At 42.6% G+C, this 13,074-nt stretch overlaps 1 protein-coding gene across 1 annotated transcript; it reads right to left on the bottom strand.

Moving 5' to 3' along the window:
* Positions 1–63: 63 nt before the first annotated feature.
* LOC114794529 (myosin light chain kinase, smooth muscle-like) lies at positions 64–6,553 on the bottom strand. Its single transcript, XM_028987145.1, has 12 exons — positions 6,499–6,553; positions 6,277–6,337; positions 5,533–5,565; positions 4,405–4,495; positions 2,904–3,107; positions 2,590–2,807; positions 2,137–2,260; positions 1,516–1,665; positions 1,211–1,340; positions 815–902; positions 589–699; positions 64–485 (listed from the first exon to the last, which is right to left on the bottom strand). The coding sequence occupies exons 1-12, from the start codon at positions 6,532–6,534 to the stop codon at positions 265–267; spliced, it is 1,467 nt and encodes a 488-aa protein (XP_028842978.1). The 5' UTR covers positions 6,535–6,553; the 3' UTR covers positions 64–264.
* Between the last annotated feature and the right edge of the window lie 6,521 nt (positions 6,554–13,074).

Here is a 13,074-nt window from a genome sequence, read left to right as displayed (position 1 = left end):
ATTTGTGGAATTTTATAAGTAGTATAAATATATGCATACAGTCACACACACACACACAGTTAATTATACTGGTGTTAAATGTTTATAATATTTGTTGTACAATTATTAGAATATTATAAAAACATACCCTTAAGATTGCATGTGAAATTAATAAATGCATTAAAACACATTGATGGGTAGTGCAGAGTAAGACAAACTAAGACCCTGGTATCCAAAAGCTGCGTGTAAATTCATATTGAGTCTTGTGCCAGCCATCCTCTGTGACTAGTGAAGGTCTCCATCCGATACTGTGAGTCTAGCAGAGCACAGCGCCTCCCCGTGGCTGTTTGTTGCTTTGCATGTGTACTCTCCTGAGTCTTGTAGCTCCAGCTTCTCAATTAAAAGGGTGTAGAGGCCATTACCCCTGCGCTCCTTCTTCACATGGGAGGGATGCTCCTCCAGAACCGCTCCTCCCCTTAACCATGACACTTCTGGATCAGGGAAGCCTGAGGACACATTCAAACTTGGCACAACCTTCGCCTTTTCCAAATGAAACCATAACAGAAAAAGCATCTATGATTGTATATACATGCACCATGTGTACATTACCTGTGATGATGCAGGTGAGTTGGGCTGTGGATCCTCGTGCTGCAGTCTGGTCTGACAGTGATTGTATGAACACTGGTGCATGCTGATCTTTGACCTCCTGTACATCTTTGCCTATGAGACATTAGTGTTAGTGAAAGGCAAATCTTAAACTGTATAATGAAGATGAAATTCATTAATATAGTACTTCATATAGTGGGTGCCTACATTTGTTAACAGCAACTCTCACCTGGTGAGGGACTGTTGAAAGCCTCTGAACCCTCATGTTTGGAACTAAGGGCCATCCTCTTCAAAGCCTGGAGAGCCTTTCCTGTTTTCTATATACAATTATTATGTATTTTTATTACTTGCTGACTCTTGCCATGTGTAAAACAATCAATTTACATCTACAGCATTTAATAGGCACTCATATCCAGATTAACTTACATAATTATTTGAAATGTCTATGACTGTAATCCCTTTATATGTCCTCTGCATTTAACCCACAACCTTCTGGTTACAAGTCCACTTCCTTAACCACTAGGGCCACCACTGCTTTCATTTGAAAATCCTTAATGACTCAGTTGTTCAAACATCAGTAACAATTAGCCATTATCCAGCTTCCCAATTTATTGACATTTATTACCTTCCATTTCTGCCTGGCCAAGAATTTCTTCATCTTGTGCTTGGAAAGAGTCTTTGTGGTTCCGGTGTCAGGGGAAGAGAAGGCCACCATCCATTCATGCTGAAGAGCCTTCTCACATGAAAGCCTGTGCCTAAAAAGTCAGAAAAAGTCAAGATTTAGACGATTGTGTCACACTGAGCTAGGTAATGTAAATTCAAGGTAACTAATGCTGTTTATGTGATGATAATGAAAATGAATTTATATGGACTGGACTCAATAAATACGGATAAAACATCACATTAGGTACACAAGAAACTTTGTGTGACCTCCTGTCCTTTTCCAGAAGACTGCTGATGAAGTCTTTGGCCTCCTCACTGATGTCCTCAAAACTCTCATCAAACTCCAACTGTGCTTCTGTCACCAGAGCCAGAGATTCAGCATCACTGTCCCCTTGGAACGGAGATTCCCCACTGAGCCTACACACAAGTGAATAATGAAAAACTATGGCCCTGACCCTCAAATTCATACATATTTGACATGCGCAGTTTAATCATGCACAGTTTAACATGGAGTAATTTAAACCCACACACTTAGTCAAAATACTCAAATTCAGCAGTCAGACAGTTGCGGGTTTGGACGCCTGCTGTACCACTGTACTGCCACCATAGTAAACATCAGACATATTTTCAGACAACACCGAGGACACATTTGTGGATGTGTGAGGTAATGAATGTGTTGTTGGTGGAGCAGACACCACATACGATATAAAGGAAGAAATATGTGTGCTTAGTGCTTAGACCAGCAGGCCACATTTGGACCAGTAAAGATTACTCATTAAAATTTGCTGCTGTAAATGTTCTTATTAGTAATGAATAGGGTCACTAACACAGAGGCTCACTTCCTTCTCATGGACACAGAGGGATATGCACTGGATCCTGGGTACTCACAGGATGTAGCAGATGACCCCCACGCTCCACATGTCCGTGGTGAGACTCACAGGCTCGAAGTTGATCACCTCCGGGGCCACGAACTCTGGGGTTCCCTGCATCACACTCAAGGGGCAAGATGGATCTGATACAGGAGAAATATGTTACAGTCCAGTGGCCGCTCAGGGTGGTGAGCTCAGTAAGTTGTTTGCTGCAGGGTTGTTCCCATAGAAGAGATGATTTATAATCCAACAGTTCGTGTACGTGACGTACAGCTGTAGATGACAAAAACTCATGCAAATGGTACAACATCATTCTATTTAAATAAACTCTCAGGTTGCTGCTCTAAAAGTATACAATATTTTAAACATTTTTTTATTTTGAAAGCACTTACTTATGTCACTTCTGTGACATTTTTGTTTAATATAAGAATCAGCTATTTCCAAATTAGTGTTTGCTGATGCATGGACAAACCAAGCTTGCGGGCGAGGCCAAAGTCAATGATCTTGATGTCTGTTCCAGAGCGGTCCATGCAGACAATGTTCTCCGGCTTGAGGTCCAGGTGGACAATGTCCTGCTGATGCATGAACTGGAGGCCCTGCAGTATCTGTTGCATGTAGTGTGCACTGTTCACCTCCGTGTGTTCGAAGTTCTCATCGACGATGCGCTCAAACAACTCGCCGCCGGCCACACTACGTAAAACCACACACTTACAGTAACAGTAACAGCCGATCTCAACCTTCAACCAGATCAAAGTCACACACACTCCTGAGAACTGATGTACTCACTATTCCAAAACCATGACAATCTCAGCGCTGTATTCATAGGCGGCCAGGCATCGTACCAGCCGCGGGTGGTGCAGGAAGTTCATCAGCTCAATCTCCTTCCTGGCTGCCGCCCTCTGCTTCGCCCCTCGACCCTTGTAGAACTTTCCAGCACAGACCTGGCCTGTTGTTTTATGGCTCAGCCGATGTACAGCGCCAAACTTACCCCTGGGTTAATCAGGAGAAAGACCACAGTACTTTCAGTCGAAGCTGCTGCTGTTTTTTTTCTCTCGTCCCTCATCTCTCTCTCACTGCGCTTTCATTTACATTTACATTTACGGCATTTATCAGACGCCCTGATCCTGTCAGGATCCGGTCCGAAATGGGGTTACTCCGGTCTGGATCAGGATCCGGACCGGAGTTTAATTGTTGTCCTGTGTAATAATCCCTAATTGTTTTCACCTGTGTCAATTGTATAAAGCTGCCCTGTTCGTTTCTGTTCGCTGTCAGGTCTTTAAAGTCATGTCCCATGTTCACCAGTGTCTACGTCTCGGATGTCTCCCCTGTCCATTAAACCCCTGTTCCGTGATGTCAGGTGAAAGCGTCCTTCATTCCTCGTCACTCTTCGTCCTCCTCTCCGTTCACCCGCCGCGTCATGCCCGCATGGACGTGACATATCCAGAGTGACTTACAATCAGTAGTTACAGGGACAGTCCCCCTGGAGCACCTTAGGGTTAAGTGTCTTGCTCAGGGACACAATGGTAGTAAGCAGGATTTGAACCTGGGTCTCCTGGTTCATAGGCAAGTGTGTTACCCACTAGGCTACTACCAGCTCTCGCCGCAGTCTTTAGGCGGATAACGGCCACTGGTATATAAATTTAGTTTATTTGTAAAAATACACTATGGTGGCTTGTGTGAAACAGTGTTTTAATACACTGTATACTGTGGCAATAAACCCCTCCTTATCTGGGCCTGTCATACGTTTCTCCAATAAGGATTTGTCCTCTTTGTTATGGAATTATATTTTTATATTTGCCCTAGGTAAATATAAAAATACTATGTATGTCTCCACCTTGAGCCAGGTAACAAATGTTGATGTATTTTCGCCATTTTTTTCTAGGTGTACTCAAGGCTAATGAACTTCCAAAACTGATCATAAAAAAAGAAAATATATTTTAGATATCAGTTTTTATTTCACTATACTGGGGGTATATTTACCCACAGAATAACAAAGTGTGCACACTGCAGTGGAAAGTGCGGAAATGTTCTATGTGATATTCCGCCATAGCAACCAGTGGTGATGTGAACTGAGAGCAATCTGAGTGAAGAGATGTGCATGTGATGCCAATATTTTTCTCCCACAAATGGGGATTATACATTCATTAAATAGACAATACAATACAATACTCTTAGATTAACAGTGTTGAAATATTTGTCATAGTTGATTAATGTCAGTCTGATTCATTTCAGTAAAGAAACGGAATGCCATGTGCATGAACACTTCTAATATTTCTCAAATACTCACGACCCCAGCTTCTCCAGGACATCGTAGTGGTCGGTGACCTTTGATGTTGTTTCTATTTTGACATCCATGAGCTGTAGCTCAAGCAGTTTACCTACAGAAACATGCAAATATAATTATAATAATACTTCAGCATTTATTAAATAAAATAAAACAAAATAAGCATCTCTAATATTTTCTGTAATAAATTGTATTATTGATTGACACACACACACACACACACACACAAACATATATATATAAATGAGTTGTGTGTCGTCAACATATATAAACACAACTCATCTTTTCTTTTCCTCCCTCAGATCTACACGCTGCTTCCAAAATCTCTGAGCACTTTCAATTTTAAGACCTTACAGAAAATGTATATTAACTTGTAAACTTCTTATTGTCTGACTTGTGTATAGAAACTACAACAGAGTAAATAAAAAGATTGTATTCATAGTTGGGGGTCCTAGTGAACCAAAATTGATCACTTCATTGATGGTAACATGGAATCACATTGTAAGTTGCTCTGGATAAGGGCGTCCGCCAAATGCCTTAATTGTAAAATAATATATATATGTGTATAATATATAACATTTTCTGACATTTTAAGGCCATATGTGCAAAGCAGTTTAAGTGATGTACAGTAACCCCTCATTAAAATCTAATCACTGCTGATATTAGCCTCACAGGTCACGTCCATAAACCTTCAGCAATGACAGTCTGGCTAGTCAAACCGCAATAAGCCAGATGCGAGGACAGCATCAATACACAATGTTGCATTAAAATTATAATGAAGTGACAGAATGTGACAGGATTTTAAGAAACAGTACAAACAACAACAGTTTACAATATTGAAGAGACGACTTCACAGAACACACACACACACACACACACACACACACACACACACAACCCCGCTCATGGCTGAAAACATTACAGTTTTAACTGAATGCTAATCTGCTGAATGGTTAGGTAATCAAATATGCATGGTTTGGCATGGTGGAATAATGTGAAGTTGCTGTAATATTTGCATCTCGTAGAAGTCTGTTACAACAAGCCATAAACATTTCTTATTATAACAAAAATATAGTCAATATAAACCCTTTGAGCACAGGAACAATGTGTTTTAAAGAGAAAATGCCTCACCTGCCCTCCAACTCAGCTTCCACCACAGAATGACTTCGGCAAAAAGAATTAAAAGGGAAATGCTGGTGAGCAAAAATAATGCATGCAAGGGGAGGAGCAGCAGAGGAGTGGTTGAAGTATGCACACACACACACACACACACACACAAATACATCCAGATCATTCACTTTCAATAGCCATACACAGTTGTGAATGCATGAGAAAGTTGAAGAACTCGTCTTTAATCCTGTGCTGCCACTTTTCCGGTCACACACACTGTTTACTGAGAGCCAACAATAAATGTTGATGTTCTGTTGCAATTCCAGACTATGACAAGCATTCTTTTTTTAATTATATGGAAGTAATTCATAAAAACAATGTAATACAAATTATATTATAGAACCGTGTAAATAAGGAGTCTTGATGGCATGGAATACTTGTGCATGTCCAGACAGACCTTTAGACCAGAAATCTGCTAACAACTGATATTATCTCACCAGCTATGACGTCACTAGCCAACTTCAGTTCAAGTAATACGTTGGGTGTGTCAGAAGGGTGTGAGTACGGTTAGTTGTCAAAGTTGGACCTCTGGACTCATAACAGGGCCACTGCTTCGCGAAATGCATGTGTGTTGTGTGCATCTTACAGGAACTAGAAAGGCATTTCCTCTCAAGGCTTATCAGACTTCCACCCTCTCACCAGCTCTGGGTTAGAAGCCACTGTTTCTGACGCACATTATTTCCTCTAGCCGCTTGTTGTCCTTACCCATCCTTTTACAGCTTCCATTCTTCTGGCTCCCTTCCACCTTCAGCCTTCCCTTGGCTAGCTTTTAAAAAAAATGTTTGTTTTTGTGCATTCACTAACGTGAAATATGCCTTCAAAAATGCCTTAAAAACGTAGCATTTAAAAAATATAAAAAGTAAATTCGTTCTTGTTCGCAAGTATTTCTTTGTAATTAATTACTTTGTAAAGTAATTCCCAACGTACCTTATAACTCACTTGCCCGCATTGAGCAGCGAGCATCAAGGGGAAATTAGCCCACAGTTCGCGCTATTATGGCAAGCCATCCAGGACTATAAATTGCAACAAACGACGTAAATGTCTAAAAACACATCGCGTATATGAGTTTACTGGCTCGAACGGCTTGCCATAACGATAGACCGATAGGTCACGTGTTTAAGGTCAAGGCGCGTGAACGCCAAATTTTTTGACGCCCGTGGGATTTGGCATAGCATCGCTTTCGCACAACAAGCATGATTAAAGTAATAAAAAAAGTTTCCTACACCCCCAAAAACCAAAAGGACCACTTGATGCCACGCTCAAGTTGTAATTTCGGCAAACTACCGCGGTGGTAGTTACTGACGTGAGACAAGGAGCCGCGTCCGAAACATCCACATTTACAGCATTTGTCAGACGCCCTTATCCAGAGCGACTTACAATCAGTAGTTACAGGGACAGTCTGTCCCCTTGAGACACTCGGGGTTAAGTGTCTTGCTCAGGCACACAATGGTAGTAAGTGGGGTTTGAACCTGGGAACCTGGTTCATAGCCCACTAGGCTACTACCACCCATCTCCACGTAGGACTCTGCATATGGCGAACCAGGTGCATGTCTTGTGCATGCTTGAACGGGCTGCCCAGTTCGTTTCTTTTGCGAGTCGTTTTAACCAACTGCTGCGTTGCTATGGGCCCGAGAGCCGCCCGCTAATGGACAACCAGCGTCCGCAGCGGCCAATCAGGACCCCGCTCGCGGTAACGAGGCCCTTTTAACGGGGGGAGTCAGAAGGCGCGTCCGCCCAGTCGGGAGCGGGACGTCGTGTCTTCCGCCGCATGAATTGCTTTTAATTAATTGTGTTCGATTTTAATCATATTTTATCGGAAGACGTCCAGTGGAACCTTGGGTCCGCTCTTCGTCCATGGAGGTGAGCGCATCCAACGTCAGCGATGGCACCTGACTGACAAAAAAAAAACATAAAAAAATAAACAAAAACCTCCACTTTGTTCGAAATAGTTTAACTTTTCAAACGGTTTACATTAAAACCGCAACGCTCATAATGTTCGTGAACGTTTTATTTGCCGAATTTACAGCAGCTGCTGTTCAGTGATTTGCTAGCTATAACTCGTCTTTCTTATTGTGTTTCTTATACGCAGCTAAGCGGCCATCACCTGACATGGCATCTCTCTCTCTCCCTATATCTCTTTTTTTTAGTTAATTCTCCGTGTCCTTTAATCATCGCAGTCCGTCGAGATTTATTATTTCCACGCCACCAGTTGTGGGCCTCGGGACGTGTCGTCCCATTTTGGGCAACTGGTCCCTGACATCAAACGTCGATTAAAGTAATAAATAATTCTGACGGAAAATAAGCGAGAGAGATAATCGACAGTGAGCGTGTATAAATCCGAAGTCGACTTGGAAGTCGGGTTTTATATTTACTTCTGCGCTTTACGAGTGGTCGTGACCTTGAGCAGTCATAGTGTAGCAGCCATTTTAGAACATCCTCCTCAACTTTTGACTTCTTTTCGACAAAACTTATTTCATTTTATTCGACTTATTTAGTCATATTTTTGTTATAGAATTATATGAGATATAGAATTATTATCATGTTATTGTACTCATGTTATTAATGGTAATAAAGACAATTGGATTTTTTTTTATCTTATTAGTTGAAAAAGCAATTTAACTTAGTAATTATTAAAATCAATCAAATACAAAGGTGTTTAGCCAGTATACAGTGAAATTATTAATGATTATGAGGAGTGAACTGGGATTAACTTGGTCAGTTTCAAAGCTCTTGGCTCAATTTGTCTGGATTTAGCTGATCATTTTTTTTAATCTAGTTTTGAACATGCTTGAAAACCAGTTCTGGCTTTATTACCATTATTAAACCATTATTAACTGTTTAAACACTGTAATTGACTAATCATTGACTAAACATTGCATTGACTAATCATTGTATATTAATCAGTTATAATGTTTATCTCTAAAGGCCAATCTGACAGGGAAAAGTGGGCAACAACCTCAGCTGAATAACACTTTATTTGGACTCCCTATGATGGATGAAGAACCCTCCTGTATACAATGGGCAACAACAGATGACTTGTACCAACCGATGGACTGTACAAAAAACAGGTATGGAGATGATCTAGATCAGGGGTTCTCAACCTGGGGGGCGCGAGTAGGCTACAGGATGAAATTAATTTTTTGCAAATTTGTGATCTTTGTTTGGATTGTTTTGGAATGAGTCTGAAACTGTCATATTCGTCATTTGGTGGCTCTCAATTGTCAAAATATATGCTACGGATATGAAAAATGAAAAATTTTTATGACGGACGTGATACACGCACACACACGTCACACGATTTCTCCTCAGCGTCTGAGCACCTGTCGGCAATGAGAAAACAATTTGCGACGTACTTTTAACGAGGATTATCGCTCTTTTGCGTGGTTTCGAGACATACTTGTGTGAGACAGGATTCTCAAAGATGACTGCAAAAAAAACTAAATACCGCAATCGTGCACAAACCGAGATGGATTTGAGGCTATGTTTATCAAACATTAAGCAAGGAATGGAGGATCTTTGCAAGGCAAAGCAGGCTCAGGTCTCAAATTAACATCACCTACCTGCAAGCTTCTGTAAAAAATGCAGATGTTGCCTATTATTAGGCCCCAAATGCAATGAACCAGCTTTGGGGGGGGGTCCCAGCTTGCAAAAGGTTGAGAACCCCTGATCTAGATTATCTACCATCTACATTATTTATTTAGTAATGATCAAGTTCAGGAGACTGGTGTGTCACTAGCTACACTCCGATTAAGCTTGTGCTCATTATGTCTTGCTTCAAGGAGCCTGGATGATACTTTTGGAGGTGAAGCTGATCTGTATGGACTGGTGTCAAACATCCTGGAAGATGCTGATCAGGTGGATTCCAATTTTGCTGAGATGTGAGTAGCACACAGACTCCATGCTGTAAATGGATGTGTTTTAACACAGTGATTGTTTACCATTCTTTAACTAACCTGATGTGAGTTATTTCATAGAATCAATAATATCCAACCAACCCAGACTGGTTGGATATCAGGACGGTCTCCCCAAGTTCGACATGGCAGCCTGGAGCAGTGCATTCACCCTGACTTTCAGATGCAGTCAGACACAAGCCGTATGTTCCCTGATGTTCAGGGGAAGGCGCTGAGGCAGCTTGCCATCACAGAGCCTCAGCAGAGAGCAGACTACATGCAGTGCCTCAGCTACATCAAACCACCTGACGGTTCATGGTCCTTGTCCCCCCACAGCAGAGAAGCTGAATTCAGCTGCCTGCCCAGCCCACCTGGCCGGGAGAAGGCCCCACATGCCATTATGTATGATAATAAATGTAACGCAAGCAAGCTTGAATACTGCACTTCTCTGAAGGACAATGACATCTGTATGGTCAGTGAAGCCCTGGGATCCTTGGCTTCCTATCTCGACCATGTTCCTGGACCACTGGGTGGGGCCAGGCCTGAAAGACTGAGTTTTTTACCTGAGCAAGAGCTTAATAGACAAGCAGCAAGTGTGCAGGAGTTTCTTCAGGGCAACCAGGACATGTACCTGTGCGATCCACCAGACAGCCGAGCTCAGAGTCTCCGTTGTGGTGGCGAGCCCAGCAGCTTCCGTCTCTCCAGCGGCTCGACTCTCTTCCCTCCATCCAGACCCCACAGAGAGCTGTGTAGGAGGGATCTAAACAGGGACTTTGATGAACTCTGTGGGAAAGAGCTGGACAAGAAGGGGGATTTCATTTCAGGGCTCGATCAGCAGTGTGGAGACACACAAACGTTTTACTCGCCATCATGCAACATGCCTGTGGCACACCTGATCAACCTCATCGCCCAGAAAGGTAGTGAAGGGCGTGCTGTCCATTCCCCACTCAACCAGTTTGGCTCAGACCCAAGTCAGTTCCAATCCAGGCAGACGACTAAGGCAGGTGTCACTGGTCTTGGATCCAGGTTCACATCACCTTCTGGTCCTGATGTCAGTCTCCCTTTGTACTCTCAGCAAATGCAGAGGTGCCCAACTAGCCAGGAGAACATGGGGGGCTGCTTCCATAGCCTGAGAAAGGAAGTGCAAGGTGTGAATATGGACAAAGATTTCAGCGATAGAAGAAGCATGGCCTCCAACATGTCCACACAACAGGAGCCAGTCAGGGAGCAGGGTCTGCTGCAGAACCCTTACCTGGAGTTTCTTTGCAGGATGTATGGGCCACAGGTACACCAGCTCAACATTGGTGGGAACACCAGCAAGCTGCAGTCATCTCCCCCGTTCCTCCTTTTCCAGTGCCCAGCATCTGGTGACTCCAGACAGAAGGGTTTCACCACGTTCCCCTACAGCCACAAGCCCCCGCTTAACATCAGCAACAGTGTTTCGGACAGAGATTTCAGCAACTTTAACACTTACCTGCAGGATGGCTCACCTCCAGGATTTGAGTCTCCTCTTAGGGCCCCAAGGCTGGTTAAGAGCCAAGGAGCAGCAACTAACCAGCTCCACCAGCACCTGGAAGACTGCTGCAAGCAATTGAAACTCCTGGAGAAAGAAAGGAAGAAGGTGAACATTAGATGATTTTTTTAAAACCAGCTGTCACCAGGACTGGTTTTATTTGTAATATGTAATGAATTATTGCTGTCGTTTCAGGCTGAGGAGATCCTCAATATTAGTTGTCTGCCGAAAGGCACTTTGTTGGCGGGCTCCAGCCCCCTCCCCAAAATTCCACCAAACCCATCCAGAGTGGACCGTCTAATCGTGGACCAGCTACGGGAACAGTCCAGGGTGAGAATTTTTGGCCTCCGTGTCCAGATGTTGCACAGTGCTACAATAAATTGATCTCCATACACCAAGCTGCATACAGGGTTCCCACGGGCCAGGGAATTTCCGTAAAGGCATTTCCAGACAGGGAAAGTCAGGAAATGTGATCATTTGGGTGCCAAGTTATCAGAGAATTTTGTTATTGGCATATAGTGCAGTAGCCAAAACCTGATGTGTATTTACGTGTCTTAAAGGTGCAACATTCTAGAACGCAAAATCTTTGTGAAGTGGACCTGCGTCCTTACATTCGCTAACTTACCAAACATGCCAGGCAAGTGTACATTTCAAGATATTTGGCTTGAAAATGAAGAACTTAAGGACTGGCTCACCCAAAGTGATGAAAGTGAGGTGATTGTCATTGTGAAGCACCGCAAGCACAGCACGAACTGTGTCCTCTGCATTTAACTCGTCACCCTTGGTGAGCAAGGAGCAGCCATGACAGGCGCCCGGGGAGCAGCGTGTAAGGACGGTATTTTGCTCCATGGCACCTTGGTGGTTCAGGATTCGAATCGGCAACCTTTTGATTATGGGTCCTTACCTGACAGTCCACCACTACCCCACAAAACATGACTGTAAAGGATGTCAGGATGGAAGAACACGCCAAGCTACCTATATTCTACAACAGTGACGTAACATGCAGTTTTGAATTCTATAACCCCTTTAAATGCCCTTTTCTGCTCTGCACCCAAATGTTATATTGGACATTTCTTTATATGGGAGGTCATGGAAATTCTGCTTTTTGGTCAGGGAATTTTAAGTGACTTAGAGTGGGGACCCTGTGCATCGTTTGTGAGGTAGCATTTTGTTTGTTTTTTTTTAAGCTTTTTTTTTTTAAAGTTGATTTGATGTTAGTCTGTGTTGGTTCTGGATAGAGAATGAAGCCTACGAAAATGAGGAAAATAATGCAAATTAATACATTTTTACTTTTTTTTTGTAACATTTTTACTTACTGTGTTTTATTTGTGATTGTAAAATTTCTGAGCTTTGAGGAATCTGTCTTATAATTAATTCACAATGATCTTGAATTTACCTGGTTGAAGCCTGCAGAAAGCCTGTAATTAGCATATTTATAACACACCAAACAATAACAGTTTTTTTTTGCAACACCGACACCAAACATGGAAGCTATTCAGGGCTTTGGAGAAATAAGGATGTGGCGGATGTGTGTAGGTGGGAGTATGAATATTAGTTGTGTCTGACTGAAGGTGGCGAGTTTGCTGGGGAGGATGGAGTGCCTGTGCGGATTCCCACTCCACGCCAACATCTTTTCCAAACTGCTCAACCATCAGGAGGCCATCCATGTGACCCAGGCGGGGCGTCGCATGGAACTCATCGCTAACAGACAGGGAGGGGCTATCCTCAGAGAGAACAAAGGTCTGTGTGTTCTGATAGTATCTTGGTATTGTGTTTCTTCATTGCTAGGGTATTCCTTGCCATTACTTTTCCATTACATTGTGCTGAAATTGTTTTAATACAAATTTTTATACAGAGTGACTTATAGATGAGACAATATTTTACTATACACTACCAGTCAAAGGTTGTAGGCACCTACTCTGTTTCAGTTATGGAGACTAAGATGGAGCAATTTAGAAAAATCCAATACAAGACATTATTTTGTATCAGGAGAAAGTGAAGTATGTTTGATAAATCAGTTTTCAATGCTGCATCTTTTTACCTTCATGGCTGCTTTCTTAACCATTTCATCATCAAAAGCCGCTTCATGAGATGCTCATT

Source organism: Denticeps clupeoides, chromosome 7, assembly GCF_900700375.1.
Source record: "Denticeps clupeoides chromosome 7, fDenClu1.1, whole genome shotgun sequence".
Classification (NCBI taxonomy): Eukaryota; Metazoa; Chordata; class Actinopteri; order Clupeiformes; family Denticipitidae; genus Denticeps; species Denticeps clupeoides.
This window is presented reverse-complemented; position numbering and strand designations above follow the sequence as displayed.